This window comes from Neovison vison, chromosome 2 (assembly GCF_020171115.1).
Source record: "Neovison vison isolate M4711 chromosome 2, ASM_NN_V1, whole genome shotgun sequence".
Lineage (NCBI taxonomy): Eukaryota > Metazoa > Chordata > Mammalia > Carnivora > Mustelidae > Neogale > Neogale vison.
The window spans coordinates 12,471,442-12,491,933 of record NC_058092.1 but is presented as its reverse complement, the minus strand read 5'-3'; the positions used below and the strand labels follow the sequence as shown (position 1 = coordinate 12,491,933).

At 58.8% G+C, this 20,492-nt stretch overlaps 1 protein-coding gene across 6 annotated transcripts in view; it reads right to left on the bottom strand.

Annotated features, from left to right (window-relative positions):
* Window positions 1-20,492, bottom strand: part of ARHGEF10L (Rho guanine nucleotide exchange factor 10 like) — a 100,796-nt gene that overhangs the window by 35,631 nt on the left and 44,673 nt on the right. For 3 of the 6 annotated variants that reach the window (XM_044237273.1, XM_044237275.1, XM_044237277.1), the window contains 7 exons: window positions 19,173-19,187; window positions 18,745-18,926; window positions 15,425-15,540; window positions 14,747-14,874; window positions 13,264-13,364; window positions 5,369-5,490; window positions 553-639 (listed from right to left, as the gene is read on the bottom strand). In XM_044237273.1, coding sequence (XP_044093208.1) covers window positions 553-639; window positions 5,369-5,490; window positions 13,264-13,364; window positions 14,747-14,874; window positions 15,425-15,540; window positions 18,745-18,926; window positions 19,173-19,187 — 751 coding nt within the window. The remainder of the gene's footprint in view (window positions 1-552; window positions 640-5,368; window positions 5,491-13,263; window positions 13,365-14,746; window positions 14,875-15,424; window positions 15,541-18,744; window positions 18,927-19,172; window positions 19,188-20,492) is intronic. The other 3 variants (XM_044237274.1, XM_044237276.1, XM_044237278.1) reach the window with 1 other exon arrangement.

The following is a 20,492-nucleotide window of genomic DNA, read 5'->3' as shown; positions in this document are numbered from 1 at the left end:
CAGGAATAAGCAGGAGCTGAAAGGTGGCCAGAGGGATGGGGAGGTGGACCCTCGGGAGTCCCTGGGAAAGCACCGTCTGCGCCACAAAGAGCAATCGGGGGCCTATTTGAATGAAAAGAGGCTCTGCCAGGAATCCCAGGGGGAGAGAAGGCGGCTGGGATCGCTCTCAGAATTGGGCAATACCAGCCCTGCTTCCTGACCCCCAGGGTGAAGCCCCTGCCACCCAGGTATTCTGCACAACTTCATTCATTTCCTTCATGGCACATGACCATTTGCAAGAGTCACGCTCCCTTCTTGTCCCCTCTCTTCTGCTGCCTTGGGTGAACCCACGTCTGCCAACTCTGAGCACAGAGTTGGTGGTGACCCCACCACCCAGGAGCGGCCTGTCAGAGGACTAAGAGCCTGGCACGGAGGTTCCCAGGAAGACCTTCTGGGTGAAGGTGCACGTGACGGGGCCAGCAGGCAGCATTTTCCAGCATAGCCTTCCCACTGCTGCCCTCCCTGCCTCTGTCCTGAGGCCACAATCCCTGGCTGGGCTCAGGAGTGACTTACCCAGAGGTAGCCCTGTGGAAGGGACGTGCTGACCGCTGAGAAGCCCAGCAGGGGACAGCTGACAGGACTGTGGACCAGGGCCCCAAGCTGCGGAGACACAGAAGGCACACAGGGGCTAAGCATCAAGGTGTCAGAGATGCCAATGTTTGGCAGCAGGACCTCTGTCCAAACCACCTGTGGGGGCTGTCAAACCTGCAGATTTGGGCGCCCCATGCAGGTCCCGAATGAGAATCCTCGGAGACCGGAAAGTGACAGGTTTCACAGGACCACCAGGCAATGCCTATGTACTCACATTTGACCAGCGCTCTCCTAGAACCTTCTGGCAAGGAGGCGCCTGAATGATACTCTGGGCCCGCCACCGATTTTTCCCAAACTAAGCAACATCTGGATAAGATTTGATGAAAACCACTAACACCCACCCCGCTTTATTTTACAGATGAGGAAATGAGGCTCATGGTGGACACATGAATGCCCTAAGCCACGGGAAGATGACGACAGGGCCTGGCCTGCACCCCAGTCTCCCTCCTAGATCTCCCTGCATTCCTCCAGAAAAGCACAGCGGAGGAAGGAAGGGGTGCTGGACATCTGGTTCCACCCCCCTCAACAACAGAACCACTCCGCAGACAAGCCCGCCAGCACCGGAAGGCTGAGGGGCTGGCAAGGCTGCCTGTGGGGGCCAGGGTCTCTGTCTTTGACCGGCTGTCATCAAGAGCCACTAGCTGCTCACTCCTCCTGCACCTGCTGCCCCAAACCACAGGCCAGATGGCTCTCTGGGGCCTGTTCCCTGAGCTGAACCCCACCAGTCGGTCTCTCTGGCCAGGACAGCAGTGCACGGAGGTGGCCCGGCCCTGTCTCGAACCCTGCTGGAACCCCTGGCCAGTAGGAAGGCAAAGGAGGCCCATAGAGGAGAGTTGGAGGCGCCCCAGGGAGGACCTCAGCCACCCCACTCCCCCACCCTCTCCCCGTCTCTGCTAGGCAGGTGCTGCCCTCTGCTGGTGCTGCGGGCCCCAGCGGGCCCCGGCAGAGGCAGGAGGTCCTAACCAAGTGTCTAATGGTTGAAGATGAGGAAGCCCAGGGAGGTCACCTCATCCACTCCCCTTGTTTAGCAGTTGGCAAATTCTGATGTTTGGGCGTGGGGGAGGGGACACGACTAACTCAAGGTCACACAGCAAGTTGGCAGCAGAGTCGGGGCTGGAATTCCAAGTCCCACTCCCGGCCCAGCGCCCTTCCCACCCTAGCTGAATTCTCCCCAGAGGCCCGGCTGCCCTCGTGCAGGCCTCAGGGCTCCCGGCACCCAGTTGTGTGCAGCGGGGAGCACAGGTGCAGGCGCCCGAGCAGGAGGCTCCCCTCGCCCTTCCCCCCACCTCCCCACGCACCCTCAGGCCCCTGCTCCTCGGCATCTCACTTCATGGTGGGCCACACGCAGCAGAGGCTGCCCAGTCCCTCCTGCCAGGCCACTGCTCCTGTCCTCCCACGGACCGGAAGGGGAAACTGCAACCCTGAGTCCAACGTTTCCATGGCAACGCCAGGGGGCCCGGATGTCAGCCTTGCCCACAGAGCCCTGGGCCAAACTGATGGCAAAAGCTCCAATGGCTCCTTGGCCCCAGGAGTCCCACCGGGGTCAGGAAGCCGACTCTCCCAAATCAAGGTGCCCCGGGTTGCGCAGAGGAGAGTGGCTCGAGCTGGAGGACGGGGACAGGCTGTGGGCGCAGCCAGCCGGGGCTCCGGGACCAGCTCAGCTGCTACCAGCCGGGGACCCCCGCAGCCAGTTCCTCATGGTCACGGAGAACCTGAAGCCTCACCGAATGGTCGTGGGGACCGGAGAGGCAGATATAGGGCACTTGGCATGGGGCCGGGCACTTCCTGTGGGACATGCTGGCCTTCTACATGCGCCACCCTGTCTCACCTGCGGCACCAGGCCAGGAGGGGCGGGCTGGGGCAGAGCCAGCGGGCAGGGAACCCCACAGACAGCGAGCAGCTCTGGCTAATGAGCCTGGAGCAGACCCTCAGCAGGTCTGGGCTCTAGCCCCCGGCCCCCGAGGTGCTCATCGTGGAGCATCTCAGCACCCTTTCCCCAAGCTCCAGTCCCCAGACAGGCTCCCAGGCTGGACCGCGGCTCAGGGGGACAGGTTTGCACTGAGCTCTCCCCCTTCTACATGAGGGACTTCACAGACGTGTGTCCCCAGGGATGAGGCAGAAGACGGCTCCCCAGGGGGGTGGGTGTCTTTCAGGGAGGCCCTGAGGCAGCAGCTTGTCTGTGACCTCACCACCCAGGAGCGGCCTGTCAGGCCGTGGCCTGAGTCCCGTATTCTCCAGAGGACTAAGGCCATCGGGGGTGACAGACGTCATCCTGGGGTCAGCCTTCTCCACAGGAGAGGCTTACCTAGGGCCAGGAAGCCATAGACGGGGTGGCCCCCGAAAAATCCCCACCCCACAGACTCTACCTGAGTAGAGTCCCCAACCCATCCTGGCCCCGAGGCCCCTGGGAACCTCCACCCTGTGCTGGGAAGGAGCACACGAGACTCCTCCCTATTAATCAATCAATGAGGTCTGAAGGCCAACAAAGGCCGGCTTCCCTGAACCCTACGGGGATGAACAGCATCTGGCCTCCCCAGCCAGAAATAAGTCCAAAAGACCCTCCTTCCCCAGAGAGTGCGGGCAGACCATACCTCTGATGGTCTGCGGGCAGCGGGGAGGACCCGAGTTACTGAAGGTGAAGCGCCTTGAGCAGAGCCTGGCACGGATGCCTCTGGAAAGGGCTCGCTACCCCATTGCTGTTGCTGCCCCCCGGGCCACTGGCCACCGAGCCATGCTGGGAATCTGACTGCACCCCCTAAATCAGGCTGTGGCACAGGGAACATTCCACCACCCCTGACACCTCCTCCAGGTGTCCTCCAGGTGCACACACTCAGGAGCCGGGTCCGTCCTTCCTGCCATCCACATGGCCAACCCTACCCCTGTACGCTCCCCGAACGCATCCCCATGTCCCCTGCCCCTGTCCCCTTCTCTAGGACCAGGATGAGAGGGAGAGAGTGGGGCCAAAACACCCCAGCATCCAAAGGAATATTATAACACAAATTTGGCAATAAAAATTCATGCAAAAAAATCCATGATGAGCAATTAGTAAGATGTTAAATACACACAGAAACAGACCCTGCATGGCCCTGCCCCACCCCCACCCCAGCCCGTTACTTACCCCCCAAAACAGCAGCCAAACCAAGGCCACAATTTGCTGATTTGATTTTGGAAGTATTGCATTCAAATTCCACTCATCGTGATGACTGGGATTAGGTGACTGTCCCACGTGCCTCGCCCCCGCCTGGCCCTGCCTCTACCCGCAGCCGAGTCCTGCCAAGGCTCGGCGGGACCCCTGCACCGAGGACTGTGTGGCTCTCTCGGTCACCAGTCTTGTCCCCCCAGGGGCCACGGTTCACTCTCCCACACCACAGCCAGAAGGACTGGATGATCTTTCCAAAATGTACATCACAGGGTGCTGGTCCCCCGCGTGGAGCCATCCTTGGGTGTGTCATGGCCCTGAGAATGAAACCCCACCAGGACCAGCCCGGGAAGCTGGCATGGCCCGGTGCGTCCACACAGGACCTGTCCGTCTGTCCTGAGCTCCAGCCTGTCCTCCCAGCTCTCGGGGCTGCAGTGTCCCAGGCTGCCCCTGCTCTGTGCCCCTCGGTCTGTCTGGGATACTCACCCCCCGGGCCTGCAGGGGATCGGGCCTTCTCGCCACTCATGTCTGCCACCCCCGCCAAGAGGCCCTCTCGGCCCCGTGACCACGGATCCCCACCCCTGTATCTACCCTAGCTGACGTAACACACATCGCCCTCCTGCGTCCCCCGCAGGTACAGCTGTCTCTGTCCAACTGAAAGCGACAGGAGGGCGGGTCCCCACTACACACCCCGTGTCTGACACAGGACCTGGTATGTAGTAGGTGCTCAAAATTATGTGCAGAACAGACAAGTGAATGAACTAATAACTGAACGGACGACTCAAGGGCATGCACTTGTCGCTGTTCAGAGCCCCAAGCTACAGCCCAATCAGTTTGTCTCTTAGGGCTTATGTATCTAAGTCCCAAGCCTGTGCTTCCCCCTCCCCAGAGCTCACATGAGTTCCTCTCCTAGGGAAGAGGATGGCAGTAAGGACTCCAGAGGGAGGGGTGAGCGCAGCCAGGACATCGGGGACAGGTGACAGCGGGGGGAGCATGCCAGTGGTGGGGCACGTGGGTGCTGGAATCAGACTAAGCAAGGTGCCAATTCCCGGACCCCTCACTACAGGTTGTGTTTTTAGAAAATCATGTCACCTGTCTGAGCCTTGGTTTCTAACCTGGGAAACAGATCTAGAAACATCTATTCATGGGGTTCTTATAAATATCAAAACAAGACAGTGGTGGCAAAGCACTGGGGAAATGTGGTAGGTACTTGACAGACAGAGGGAGGGCGGCCACGGGGCCAGCGTCGGCTCCCGCCTGGCCTGGCAGCATCAGCCAGGAGCCAACCCGTGGTCTGGCGGAGCACCTCGGGCGTGTTGCGGCCTCTCTTCTGAGCTGGAGTCACGCCATCCGCGGATGAGATCATTGCTATCTCTCAGCTCAAAATCACAGGATTTTTCCATTCCCTTGACCCACAGAGGGCATCTATCCGCATAGTTTTGGTGGGGAAGCGGACTCCTGCCGCATCAAAGCATCTTGGGCGACTCCATCCGTAAGAGGTAGAGAAGCTGGGACCACACCCCGGCCCCCTCCTGCCGGGGGTACAGGCCAGAAGTCCCAGTTGTCCCACGAGTCACCAGCAAGATCCATTCCACTCACCTGCAGACTGAGGCCCCGCGAAGAGAAGGCGGGGATGCAGCAGGCCAGGATGGGGCACCAGAACGGGCCTTTGCTCTTCTTGTCCTCATCCGGACACAGCCAGCCTGGCTGGTTCTCCTCCCCTACAGCAAGAGCAAGGAGGAGGGGGAAGCCGGTCAGAGTCCGCAGACCAAGCGGGCAGTGAGCAGCCCTGCGAGCCCAGGGGACTGCCCCCGGCTCCACGCCTGCCCAGCCCAGATGAAACCCGGCCCTGCTCCATGGTCATGGCCGTGCATCCCGGCAGCGAGCTGGGAAACCTAACAGTTGAGTCCTGGCTCGCCCACCCTCTCGCTGAGCAGCCTTGTGCAAATCCCCCCAACTCTAAGCCTCGATTTCATCACCCATGAGACAGGGGCATAAAAATGCCTTTGTCTTGAAGTCGTTGTGGGGATCCAGTGAAATAGTCGATGAGAAAGGGTTTCAAAATGTTGCGATGCTGAGCACAGACCAGGCCCTGCTTCCTTGACCTAGAGATCTAGAGGGGCTTCTCGAGGCCAAAACTAAGCCAGAAGACAAGGTGACACATCCTTGCCGCTCTACACTTGACTCTGATGACAATGGTCAAGAGTATGACCCTCTCCTGCTTCCTTTAAGACCCACCCTGAGACCCAGGTGGTCCTTGGCCTCCACATTTCCAGTCTAGTTGGACACTGAGGCCCTTGGGGGCCTGTGAGAAGAACAAGGGCCCGGACTGCGGACTCAGGTCTGGAAACCGCGGTGTTCGAGAGCATCTGTAAACCACATTCTGCAACGTCTCCTTCGCGTGGGTCAGGGCTCCCTCACATGCCACCACCTCCAAGAAGTCCTCCCTGACCACCCTGGCTATGGCGGTCCCCTCTCTCAGAAACCAGTCTAAAGATCACCTCTTATTCCCCGCACAGCCTGCACCACAATCTAGAATCACTTTGTCTATTTCCTTGTTCACGGTCTCTCTGCACACATCTCTAGAACGTAAGCTCGGGCCGGCAAGACCTGGGCTGTCTGGTTTGCCGCAGTCTCCCTGGTGCCCGGCCCACTGCCTGCACACAGTGAGTGCTCAGCAGGGACAAGCTGAAAGGGTAAATGAAGAGAGGGCGTGACTGAGCAGGTAACTACCATCCCACCATCCCTCCCGGAGAAGTCTCCCTACTCAAGAGCCCATCCTTCTCCGCGCTCCCTTGGGGGGCCGCCTGCCAGGAATGCCGTCAGCCCGGGCAGGGCATGGTGAAGACACCTACTGTGCATCCACACGCAAGCACATGGAGGGGCCACAGACGTGTTCCCGGCTTCTCGTTCTCACAGTAACCGGCTCAGTGAGAAGCGTGATTTTTCCCTTTATGGACAATGAGGCCGACACTCGGGGATGAAGTAATTGACTAGGTCATGCGCGTGGCTGGTGGCAGAGTCCAGACGGGGACCTGGGTCTGCTGGACTCCTGTGCTGTCTCCCGGCAACCAACACCCCTCCCGCCCCCGCTGAGGTGCATGAATGACGCTGGACACCCAGGAGGTAGCTCCGCCCTGGAGAGGGAGAGCCAGAGGATGGGACGGGGCGCCCCGGGTGAGAGGCGCCCCTCAACACAATGACATCCAGCCGAAGGGCACCTGGAGCTTCAGGGATGGGAGGAGCGGTCTGCCACGGAACAGTCGTGACGCAGACCGCCCACCCCCACGTGTCTACTCAGTGGCCAGGAGGAGCAGGGACCCGGGCCCACACTGGCCCAGCCGAGCAAGGGTCAGCTCTGCCCGAGGGGGCTCACCAGCCACAGGGCCTCCAGACTGGGGTCCTGCGCCAACCACTGCTCCCTACCGTGAGTCCTCCCCACAACAGCCAGGGCCAGCCCACAACTTCCGCCGGACGTCGCCATTCCCACGTCCAGTGAGTCTTATCCTCTTGGAATCAAATCTAGACTTTTCCAGAACAGTGAGGCTGATCCTCCCCTCCCGGCCTCATCCCTCACTCCCAGGCCACTGCACTAGGCTTTCCTCAGCCACTTACGAGTCTGGGATGTTCCCTCCCTCCAGAGTGCTGCCCTCTCTGTCCCAGGGCCGGCTCCAATCCTCCCCGAGGCTCAGGTTACTTGTCTACCTTCTGGGAGTGACCTCAGCTGACCACCACCCACCCCTCCCCTCCACCACTTTCTGTCTCAGCCCCTGTTAGCCCGTCATGGCCCTGAACAGTTTTCCACTCTTGTTGGTTTGCCTATTTTTTCCTCTGTGTGTGCATGAGTATGTGTGTGCGTGTGTGTGTGTGCATGAGTGTGTGTGCCCGTATGTGTATGAGTGTGAGTGTGCAGGAGTGTGTTGCGTGTGTATACCTGAGTGTGCATGAGTGTGTGTGCCCATGAGAGTGTGTGAGTGTGAGTGTACGTAAGTGTTGCATGAGTGTGTGCATGGGTTGTGTACATGAGTGTGCATGTGTGCCCATAAGAGAGTGTGCACCAGTGTGTAAATGTGCATGTGTGTGCATGAGTGCGTGTGCCCATGAGAGTGTGCACGAGTGTGAGTGTGCATGTGCCTGTGTGCATACCTGAGTGTGTGTGTGTGTGCCCATGAGAGTGTGTGAGTGTGGGTGTGCATAAGTGTTGCGTGAGTGTGTGCATGGGTTGTGTACATGAGTGTGTGTGTGCCCATAACAGAGTGTGCGCCAGTGTGTAAGTGTGCGTGAGTGCATGTGTGCGTGAAGTGTGTGTGTCCATGAGAGTACATGCGTGAGTGTATACGTGCATATGTGCCCACAGGCTCCCCACCTTCACCTGTGTTCTCTATGAGGCATGTCAATCACACCCCAATAACATGGCTTTAACCAATGCCCTGCCACCGGAGAAAGCTGTCTTCCCGGTGCCAGCTGTGGCAGGAGGAGCTGGGACGAGGGGGCACAGAGGATGCTGTCTGAGAAGTGAAAGACATCCACAAATGTCAGGCATTACGACGTGACCAGCCTGCTTCGGCAGAGGCTCCAGCCCACGTGCCCGGGGAGCCCACCCGGCCAGCAGTCCCCCGGCTGCGTGGGGGGCTCACTCCCCAACGGGCACAGAGGCAGCCCCAGCGTCGGGTCTCCGCCCCACTGGGTCCTGGAGGCAGAGTCACAGCAAAGGACAGCTCACCAAGGAGGCAAGGCCGTCACGGAACGGACAGCCGCAGCACAGGACAGGCGCCATCATAACAGACCAGCCATTTACACCACACTCCACAGTTTACAAAGCTCTGTCCCACGGGAGGCCTCATTTCACCCTCAGGGCCGCCAGGAGGGGTGGGAGTTGGCATCCCCCTCTTACCCGGGGAACCGGAGGCCAGGGGACATCAAATGCTCGGCCCAGGAGCCGGAGAGTGGACCGAGCACGGGGTGACAGCCCAGAGAGCCCGCCGAGGGACAGCACCCTTCCCCCGGGCAGGTGCTGACATCGCGACCACTGTGCTGCCTCCCAGACAAACCCCTGGATGGTGAGCAAAGCCAGGCGGGACTTGAGCCTGCCCTGCTCTCAGGCCCCTACCTGATCAGGCCCCTTCCGCCCCAGAGCCCAACAGACAGCTCAAATGCAACTGTCCCTGAAGCTCCAGCTCCTTCCCAGAGCTTGGTCTGTGAACATAGCCCCCCTCCGTCACCACGCCGCCCGAGCCCCTCTTCTCTCCTTCCCCCCATGCCCACAGCCTATCAAGTCCTGGCACTTTATTATGATATATATTTTTTAATGATCTGACCTTCTCCTTCCAGATGGTGCCTTCCCTGCCTGCGATCGGGAGCGTTAAAGGAAAATGGAGTTGTAGCTCCCCATCTGCCATTGCCATTGTTCCTGTCACAAAACCACGGCAGCTGAGACCAAATTAGAAGGCTGTTGCAGTTGAAAATTGAAAGCCCGCTTGGGATAAGTGACATTAAGCACCGGCACCGTCGGCAGAGCCCAGGTTTCCAGGTGACATTAAGTGGGGGCTTATTCAGCGCCCGGCTCTGTTTGCCAGCACCCACCGAACGTAGCAGCACCCCGTGGGGCAGCGGGGGGAGCTCGAGGGCTGGAGGCCGCGGCCCCTTCCACTCCCCCGACCTCCGCGCCCTCAGCGCATCCCCACTGGCGGCAGGACGCCGACTGCAGCGGATCCCAACTCGGCCTCCAGCTCCCTTCCTGTGTGACGCAGAGCCAGACACTGAACCTCTCTGAGTCCGCTGGCCCCTCCGGAAAACGCAGGAAATTATTCCAACCATTCAAGGGTCACTGTGAGTGCTGGGGGACAGAAAGTAGTATATGCCAGGCCCTCAAGACATCGGGAGATCGCGGTCTTGGCGTTGAGGAGTCTGCCTAACCGGGGGCTTGAGGGTGGCCACCGCCCCTCCACTGGGCTGAGCCCCCGGCCCCGCCCTGCTCCCCGACCCTGCCCGGCCTCCCAAAGACCCTGTGCTCACACCTGGCGCTGCGACTTTCCCACCGCTGCTATGATACTCCAGGGCGGCCTCCTGGGCCAACCTTCTCTACTTTCTAAATCCGAGACTGCCTTCAAAGCTCCCCTTACACACAGAGCCATGGAGAGGCCACTGGCCAAGGCCACAGACATTGCAAACATCTGCCCACAGGGACAGAGAGACACCGGTGCCCGGGGAAGGCCAGGCGAATGGCCGTGGTCACCCAGCTGGGGTGGGTGACCCACTACTGCCAGCTAAGGGCTTGGGCAGGTCCCAGTGCCCATGTCCATGTTGAGAGCCAGAGGAGAAGAGAGCCAGAATGAGCTCAGCACGCTGCCTGGGCCGCGCTCAGGACCCTCCACTCGACTGTCACCAGGAGAAGGACGGGGGTCACTGGGAGGACTTATAGCCAAGTCAGAGGCAGAAGGGGGGCCAGGCCATGTCCTGCGAGGATGTGTCCCTGGGAGCTTGGGACCAGCCCGCAGCCTGCCCAGCCCAGGTCCTCTGGGAAGGAGGGAATATGGAGAGTTGTGATGGGAAAGGCTCCAGTGACCGGGGGGTGTAAGAGCCACAAACACAGCACTCAAAGAGCTTCGGGTGAGGGGACACAGGCAGGGAGTGCTGAAAGCCCCCGGCCATGCCTCTTCCTTCTCTGGGGCCTTTCCTGGAGCCTTTCTGAATAGGAGACTAATTGGCAGAGGGGTGAGAGGGTGGTGTGTCCCCTCCCTGTTCGGCACTGAATCACATGCGACCGTAGACGGGTCACTTCCCCATCCGTGAGATGCAGGCTCTCCCATCCTAGGAGCTTCCTCCACAGGCCAGGTGCTGGCTGTCCCAGGGCGCTTCCACGCCCATCTCCCTATAGGAGCCCCATGAGAGGGGCACTGACATTATCCCCACTTTCTGTTGGGGAAAGGCAAGTAAAGGCTAAATCATTTGTCCGAGATCACAGAGCTGGGAAGGGACAGAACCAAAAACTGACCCCAGACAGCCTGGATCCATTTCATGAGGTCCTAAGATCCCCAAATGTAAGGGGGAGAGGACCCCTAGAGCTCCAGTCTGAGTCACCTCCCAGAGGCCTTTCCCTTGACCCCACGGCACTGGAGAAGCCCCGCTGGGATGTGAAGCTGGCCCCAGATTCCCCAGGACACCCTGCCCTTTCCTCCCTAGGGGCAGAACTGACCCCCCCCATTCTGGATCCCAGGCACCCCCAGTCCAGCCCTCTCCTTCCTCAATGTTCAGTGGATTATGATCTCCATATGTGGTAGTCGGGAAAAGAGAAAGATCAAAAAAAAAAAAAAAATGAAAGGAATCACATCCTTTGTGAATAAATGTTTTTAACATATTCTATTACCAAAAGGCTCGTATTATTCCCCACCACACCCGACCAAGCACTGCAGGTTTAAGAAAAAAAAAAAAAAAAAACTGGCAAAATAAAAGGAACAAATTATTCAAGCCCCAGGGGAACCCAGGCATTCAAATAAGATTTCAAATGACTCTCCTTCCATTAAAACTTCTGCTGCAGTGAAACCCGCGTGGAGATAAAGCAGCTGAGCGCGTCACAGGCAGCCAAGAAAGGAGAGGTCCACACCACTCGGCTCCACTGCCTCCAACACCAAGCCCCACTCGGCAGAGCAGCTGGGCCTCAAACTGGAGACCGACCTGCCTTTAGAGCAGGTGTACAATCGGGCTCTGGCATGCCCGAGACTGAACTGCTCCATGGGTCAGCAGGGGAACCACGTCAGCCTTCCCTGGGGCTAGCGGTCCGCTGCCAAAGCTGGGGCTGTCTCTGCTTAATATCCTCTCTCCTCCCTCTGCAGCTCTCTTGGCCGCCCGGAAACATCCAGCAGAGGCTTGTGCCACGTCAGCACCAGATCAAGAAGGCCTCTGACCCTGGCTCCTTCAAAGCCACAAACTCCTCCCCATTTCCTCCCGCCTCCATAGGCCCTCTCAGCACAGCGGGCAGAACAATCCACTCAAGTGGAAACCAGACCAGATGCCGCCCAGCTCTCACCACTACAAGGAACAGCTGGCCATCACACTCAGAAAAAGCTCCCTACATCTCTCCCTGGCTTTCTGGAAAACCTGCCTGTCCTTCCAACTGCCTACTTCTCTCCCCATGATTCATCAGCTCTGGCCACCACAGGACCTTTGCACTTGCTGTTCTGAAGCCTAGACTGCTTTGCCAGATTTCCATTGGCTTTAGATGTCCCTTCCCAGGGGCCCTCCCTGATAGCAGTCCTGACCCCCAGGCTCAGTGACAGGCACATCACCCAACTCTGTTCCCTAAATGGCCCCACCTCTCCCTGCTGATTTGCTCCTCATGTAATGCCTATCTGCCCCTCATAAATCAGAGCTTCCCTGAGAGCAGGGATCTTTCAGTTTTTGTCATTGCTCTTTTCCCCACGCCCAAAATCACAGTAAAGACTCATTCCATAATTATTTTTTTAATTGATGAAAGCCAGGGTCAAAGGTCCTCACTTCTTTCCAGAAACATCTCAAAGCCTATAATAAGATCACACCGAAAAAACAACAACAATGAAACAAAAAATGTCCCCGTTATTGGCCAGAAGCAGCAAACGGGAATTCTGGTACACCGCAGGAACTAGTAGCTCTAACGGGCAAGTATAAAGTCCTTACAGCTGGACAAACTTGCGGTTTGCAGACAGAAACTCTCCCAGTGGGGGTTGGCAGAGGGACGGTGGTCCCAAGTGGACTCTGGCAGATTGCCCAGGGTCGGAGCACAGGAGCACAGCTCTGCCCCTTCCTGCTGTGTGAGCTCGGGCAAGTCACTGCACCTCTCTGAGTCTCAGAGCCCTCCACTGTACAAGGGGGTCCACAACAGAACCTACCTTCAAGAGTTATCATCAATGTGAAAAGAAAGAGATGCGTAAAATGCTTAGAAAACCGTCAACCACGTAGGAAGCACTCTGTAAACATTGTCTTGTTTATCTAAGTAATCATTACGGGATGCACAAGACAAAAGAAAAATAACAAAGAGGACCTGGTTGAGAATCAGTTTAATCTAACCTGCACTGCTTTGTTTTTTCCTTTGGGTAACAGTTTGATTGAGAAAGAGTCCGGTTACCATAAAGCCCACCCTTTTAAAGTCTTCGCGTCAAGGTTTCTAGCATACTCCGCACTACCTAGGTTTGAAACATTCGCATCACCCCACGGAAAGAAAGTCTCTCAGCAGCCACGCCCTGACCAGCCCCCCCAGGGCCCTGACAACTGCTCATCGACATCGTCGGTTGCCATCACTTTATAGACAGGGAAACTGAGGCTCAGACAGCGGCCGTGACTTGTGCAGGGTTACTAGGCAGAGCCTCAGGACTCAGGACCCTGGCTCCCGTGTTCCTCCTTGGCACGGCCTACCTCCAACTCAGAAGCGTCCCTGCCCCCAGCACCCACGCATGCACACCCCAAGCCTCCCTGCTCCGCACCCCTTGCCCCTGACGCACTCTCCCCAGGGCTTTACTCACGGAGTCCGATCTTGGCCAAGTGCAACCTGTTGACCCAGGAGATCTTGCTCAGGGGGTTGGGGGTGATGAAGACCACCATGAAGCTGATGGGGCGGCCGGACCTGCGGCAAGAGGGCGAGGAGTATGAGTGCCCAGAACTAGCTCCTGGTTGTTGCCTCCGCCACGGGCACCGGCCGTGGTACCAGCTCCGCTCAGAGCATCACTGCGAGGCCAGAAAGGCTGGAGCCCAGCCAAGCCTCCGTCCCCTGCGGGCAGAGTCCCTCCACCAACCATGGCGGTCTCTCCGCAAAGCCACCAGGCCATGCTCCCCAGCCCAGTCCCCCACCCCCAGGCTTGGGGTGGGCCTAGCGACTCGAGAGGCCCTTCCAGGGCTCCCCAGTCAGTTTTCCTCGGGCCTCACCAGACACACGTACACATCCGACTGGGAGCCTCTGCCGGGAGAAACAGACTCCCGTCGGCCCGCTCCCAGCGCCCAGTGTGGGTGTTCCGCGATGTGTGCACAATGGACATGTGAACGAATGAGCTTGCAATGGGCTTGGGCAGCTAGAGGTCACTGTTGTCACACTACTGTCCTCTCATCTCAAAGCAGTGGGTCCCTCAGGGTCCTCTGGGGCCTGTTCTCTATGGTGGGGGGGGCGGTTCAGGGAGGGAGACGGTGCCAGTGTCACTGACTCTCCCATGGGAGAAAGGGATGCAGGGGCAGGAAGGGGCTGCATCAGGGGAATGGCAGCCGGATCCCAGCTCAGAGCCCTGCCCCTCTGCCTCTGAGACTCCAGCCTGGAGCCTCATATCTTGGGCTCCTGGGCTTGTGGCCTTACCTCAAACGACAGTGCTCCAACCTTCCCAGCCCTGCAGCCAGTGTGCCTGTAATGCTCTGTCCCCCAAGTGCCCCATCCTCAAGTTCAAATCCAGGCTGTGAGCCCCCAAGCGGCATCAGCCCAGGCTTCAGGTCAGAGCCCGGCTTGACCTCCTACTCTGCGGCCGGCGGCGTGGGGGCTATCCGACTCTTGGAGCCTCCCCGCCCTCATCGGCAAACTGGCGTTCAGCTAGCCTTCCCTGTCTCTGTCACACCTGTCATCAATTCCACAAACATCAGCTGAGGATCTACAAGGCATTTGGGGCCAGGGCCCATGCCGGGGGGGTCAGGGGGAGGTTGGGTCCATGGAGGACCCAGGGCCTTGTCTCAGGGCTCTGTGCCATCTGCAGGAAAAAGGTCACAGCATAAATGGAACCAACCAACAGCAGAGCATCTAAGTCCTGAGTCTCCTAACAGAGGATGGGCTTAAGCCGGGTACGAACTGGACATTCATTCATTCATTCATTCATTGGATCATAAGCACCCCCTCCATGCCAAATGCCGTGCTGGGGCAGGGCCCGCAGGGTGTACACAGCCACGCCCACGACCACCCTGATGAAGAGGTCCGCTCTGGGTGACCCTTCCCCACGTCCCCCCACCTCCCACAGTGGCCATTCCCCATCTCACTTGTCGGGTTTTCCAGGAAGCAGGAGCCTGAGACGACACTTGTTGGCCGAGTGGATCTCCTCCTCCTTCACCCGCATTAGCCTCTGCAGGGCCAAGCACCAGTCTTGAGCCACGGTCATGTTCAGGTTCTAGGGTCGAGGATGCCAATGAGATCACCACAAGGCCCAAAGCCACACGGGAGCCTAGAGCATTCAGGGGGCCCCGGGGGGAGGAGCTGGGGAGCTCGACAGGGACCCCTGACTCAGCCACGGCAGGTGGATGGCCCCCTGGGCTGCAGGCCCAGACAGGCTTCCCAGCCCTCATTCAGACCCCACCTGGCTCCCCTCCTTCGAGAGGGATACAACCTCCCAGCCAGCTTCCTCTCCAGCTTTGGGGTGAGGTCCAGGAAGGGGCTGCGAGGCTGACTGGTCACTGTGCAGAGAACAAAAAATCACCACGCACCCAGACCCCACTTAACCCCCATCGGAGCTTCACCCTGAACCAGAGGCCACCTACCAGGCGTCCAGGTAGCAGTAGGGAGCTAGCTGTAGCTGCTCCTTCTGCCTGCAGGGTTCAGAAACCAGGAGCATGCCTGGGGCCTGAGCTAAGACCTGAGCCCTCTCCCACCCTGCCTGCTGAGGCTGGGCACTGCCCAAGGGAGGAGCCCAAACCCCACAGAACCGGGCCGGGCTTGGGTACCTGGTAGGTGCCGTGCAGTGTGCTGATGAGAAAGGTTATCTGCTCAACCACAGCCAGATCTTTCTGCAGGTCCTGCAGCTCCTGGAAGAGGCGCGGGGGGCCGAAATACACCTTATCTGGGCAGAGAAGAGACCCAACTCAACTTCACGGGTGGAGGAGGGGTTAACTAGGACCCAAGTGTCCATTCACTGGAAAAAGGAAGACCTGTCACCCTGGAGATATGGCACTACAGACACAGGAGGAGACATTGCCAGGCTCTTGACCTGGTGGAGTTCCCAGTCTGTGTGGCAAGGGGGGGAAGGGGGCACAGATCTAATCATAGGTAGTCTAGCATCTGGGTCCAGGCCACTCTCAAAGAGTCACAGGAGGCCAGAAGACTAAGAAGCAACTATGCTGGCAAGAAGTAAGGAACCTTCATAGGGCCAGGCATGTGGTGGGCATGCTGCCATAAAAGGAGAACAGCATATGCAAAGGGACTGTGGTTTGAGGAAGCCCACAGACAGCGAAGTGTTCACAGATGTACTGAGGACCTACTGTGTGCCAGGTTCCATTCCAACTGTTAGATAGCTGTAAATAAGACAGAAAGGACCCCTGTTCTTTTTTTTTTTTTTTCATTTTTTTTTAAAGATTTTATTTATTTATTTGACAGATAAAGATCACAAGTAGGCATAGAGGCAGGCAGAGAGAGAGGCAGGCTCCCCACTAAGCAAAGAGCCCAATATGGGGCTCAATCCCAGAACCCTGAGATCATGACCTGAGCTGAAGGCAGAGGCTTTAACCCACTGAGCCACCAGGGGCCCCAGGATCCCTGTTCTTAGAGAACTTATCACCTAGGTGAAGGGGAAAAGGGGGAATAATTAACAATCACAACTGAAGAAAGGCACTAGGAGGAAAGATATCAGGCCAAGGGGACAGTGAGGGTGCCCGGGTCTCTGGGGATGATACAGATGTGGTGCTGGGGCACGGGAGACGAGCAGCAAGAGGAGCAGCAGGCCAGGAGGGGAAGTCCTTGAATGCTGTGCTAGGGACTTTGGGCTGTATTCTTGAGGCCCCAGTCTCTCGAGCTGGGGTCTTATGGAACCCTGGGGGGAGGGCTTACTTGGGGTTTTCATCTAGAGGACGGTGTGAAAAACAGATGTACTTCCTGAGTCTCCTGGATGTGGTGACTTTCAGGCCACGTTTTGCTGCACAGGGTCAGGGCCCCAGCAGACTCTGGTCAAGAGCAAGGAGCGCCTAGATGGTCTCCAAGTAACGAGCAGGGAACAAGGGGGCCTGGCAGGGAAGTGATGCCTCACACCCAAAGAGCAAAGACCGACTTGCGGTGAGCCTAGTGGGCAAGCTAGTGGGCAGCTCTGGTCACCATAGGGCACCCTAGGGGAGAGTTCCAGAGGCCCTGAGAGAACCTGCCCCCGAAGAGGTCCATAGCCACGTCGTGAGCAACGGGGTTCCCGCAAAACAACGGCATCCGCCACATTAAACGAATGCCGTTAATTTGAATCGTGATGTGTTGTAGCTTCACGGTCATCCCACTTCTGATTCTGTTTTGGTTTTATGGTTGTCCAAGGGATAGAAGCATCAGAACTTTCTCACACCTAGTCTTGTCTTTGCGCATATCTGAATAAAAAATCATTCAAGGCCAACTAGGATTCAAGAAGAATTCTTTCTAGGGTGCCTGGGTGGCTCAGTGGGTTAAGCCTCTGCCTTCGGCTCGGATCATGATCTCAGGGTTCCAGGATCGAGCCCCGCATTGGGCTCTCTGCCCAGCAGGGAGCCTGTTTCCCCCTCTCTCTCTGCCTGCCTCTCTGCCTACTTGTGATCTCTCTGTCAAGTAAATAAATAAAATCTTAAAAAAGAAAGGGAAAAAAAAGAAGAATGAAGAATTCTTTCTTTTTCCCTTGAAAGGAGTCAGGCCGCGTAGTAATCTCGTTCAAGAAACACGGCAGTGATGGAGGGGCCCCAGGGTGGCTGGTAGCCATAAGGTTGGGTCAAGCTAGGGCTGAAGGCATCTCTGGGGAGGACAAAGGAAGCCCTTCGCTGGGGGTGGGGGAGGGGGAGGGTGCTTCTGGAAACCACGAAATAGCCCTTCCTGCTCACAGACCCAGGAGAAGGGACCCAGCAACTGGGGGTGGGTGCAACCGGCCAGCCTGGCCCTCAGAGAGCGACACTGCACGGTGCTATCCCTCCCGCTCTATTGCCAGAATTGCCCGCAGCCCAGAGAGGCACCGTCCCAGATCAGACCCTAGACAGAGCCGGGCCGGTGGGCAGGGGAGCCAGCGCCTGTGGAAGGGGCCTCCAGCCCAGCTCCTCCCTGCCAGCCCTGCAGCTGGGGTCTTCCCTTCACTCAACAAACAGCGGTCAACACCCCCTGCCCACCGGCCCCAGGAGAGGGCTGCCGCCAAACCATCACCGGGGAAGGTGACCACAGAACCGGGCCTTGAGCGCTCAGGACAGGGGGCCTGGCCCAATCCAAAGGAATCAGGAAAGGCTTCCCTGCAGAGGTGTCATCTAAGCTAAGCTGAGTAAAGGCAAACTAGACCGAAGTAGGACAGCCGAAGTGTCCGCAGAAGGGCGGAGGCTGGGAGAAGGCCCGAGGGCCGGAGGGGCTCTGCCCCTCAGGAACAGAGAGGTGGGTGTGGCCACACCAGGGGAAGGGTGGAGTACGGAGAGGAAGGGGGCAAAGACTTGGGGAAGAACAGCCCCCAGGAGCCTCCTGCACCAGACCAGGCGTGCTGGTGACGGCCACCACAGAGATGGACAGAGGCGCACAGCCGAGAGGCTGCCCAGGTCCTCCCTCCGAGTTCTCATTCCTCTCGGACCAGAAAAGGCGGAGGCAGACAGCTCTGAGCCTGGGCCCTGAGGGTCGAGGAGCCTAGGGGAGTGTTACCTGGGCCCCTCACTGCACAGACAGGGGAACTACGACACAGAGAGGAGGGCCATCCACTGAGGTCCCATGGGGGCAGGCAATGGTCAAGCACCAACACGAGTGTGTGCACTCATGTAGGCACATGTGTAGGCATGCATCACGCATGTGCACTTGTATAGACGAACATCACGCATGTACGCTCGTGTAGACACATGTGTAGGCACACAGGTGCAGGGGGGTGTCGTGGTGGGGAGCAGGGACAGTGTCCAGTGCACAGGATGGAGGGGTGACTCTGGAGTGCGCACGAGCAGCTGGGGGTCTGGGTATGCTCTGTGTAGGATGGGGCGGCGAACCGGTCGAAGCCTCTCGGCCAGGGGGCCCATCGGTCCGGGGCTCGGACACCGGGCCCCCAGGCCTGGGCAGGTGTCCCACGGGCAGCCGCGGGCCGGGTACTCACTCTGGGCCTGGCCCACGGCAGAGGCCTTCTTGGCGCCCGCATGCTGGATGAGCACGTTGTCCTTGTCGTAGGAGCCGCTCTCCTGGCCCACCTCCACCACCTGCACCTGGGGCAGCGCCGTGTTCCACTTCACCACGTACTTGGGCCCCAGGGGCACCAGGCTGCTGATCTCCAGCTGGCCCCTGCCAGGACAGACAGGAGGCGGCCCTGGAGAGCCCGCAGCAGCCCAGGCCCAGGGCCAGCCCAGAACACACTCCTCAGCACGCCAGCTCAGCCAGGCCCCCTCGCCGCACAAGCACAAGACCTCGGGCCCAAACCAAGCTGGGAGGAGCAGGGAGCCATGGATGAGGCGCAAGCCCCGGGGTACCCAGGCCCCAGCCCAGATCCAGAATCACATGCCCCGAGGCCCCGAGCCCCCAAACCCATACCTGTTGTTGGCAGGCCTGAGGAAAAAGACAAAATGGAAAGGAAGGTCATTCCTGTTACTGAGTGATCTCTAGGGGGCTGCGACCAGTGGAGGCCAGCCACGGGGCTGGGCCAGGCATGCACATCGGGGACCACAGGAAGGCCTTCTCCCGGAGCTGGCCACTGGCCTCCAGTCACCTGTGATTCCCACAAGGGCCCTACTAGGAAGCCTGTATTCATCCAGACAAGGACACCAACGAGCGGACAGGTCACGTGACTCACACCAATGTCACCTAAGCTGATCCCTCCCACCCCCCAACATGGGCCGCCAGCCCGCCCTGACCCACTCACACCAGGCTAGACCCCGAGCGGCAGGGGGCAGAGCAGGTGTTCTCCAGAAAGAGTGCCTGAAAAATCACAGCGCAGGAGTCAGGGAGGGAGGGAATGAGCGAGCCTTAAGCACCACCACAGTGAGTGGGGACAGAAGCTTCTTCCCCTGAGTCCCCTACCAGTGCCAGGTCTCCTCCAGACCTGCGAACTGGCAGAAAGGTAGATCCCAGTAAGTCTGGTGGATGGACGGACGGATGGGTGGTCGGAGGGTGAGTGAGCCTGGGAGTCCCCGGACAGCGCTGCTCCGGGTGCCTGAGCCACAGCCATGGGGACTGTCCCCAAATCTGCTCCGTGGCCATGCCCACCCTGGCCGACTCTGGGTGCAGAGCTAACCTCAGGGGCTCCAGCCGAGAGGTACAGGTAACGCCCCTTTGGATCTCAGTTACCGTCTTCGTATCGGTGTTTCCGCGAGGATTTTTAAAGCTCTGTCAGCTACCGGGAGCGGAGTCTCCTCCACTCCAGGGGTTAAGAGCCCCAGCCGCACTGGCCCCAGCCCGAGTGCATCTAGCACAATCCCTTGGCCACAGGCTCAAGCAGGGGACGCAAGTGAGTGAATGGCGCCAGGTGGGGACCGAGAAGCTGGCAGAGCACGAGACCCAGCAAGGAGGCCGTGTGACCCAGTGACAGGCCCCTGTGGCCCTGGGCAAGGTGGGCCTGGAATGCTGGCTCTTCAAATATTCAAGAGAAGTCAAAAATGTCTCCGTCTTTGCGTGAACTCCCTGTGTGAGCCCCAGTAAAAGACCTCTGGAGGCCTGACACTAGCCGGGGGCACAACGGCCCTCACCCCACCCAGGTTCTAGTTCTTTCGGGCACAGCCTGGAAGCCCAGCTCCGGGCATTTCCACCACCTCAGTCTCAGACAGGAGGCCAGGCTCCATGGGGGAGACAGTGCCCGGGGCAGTGGTGGCAAAATCTCTTGAATCCCAGGGTGGTTGAAACCCGGGAAGCTGTTCA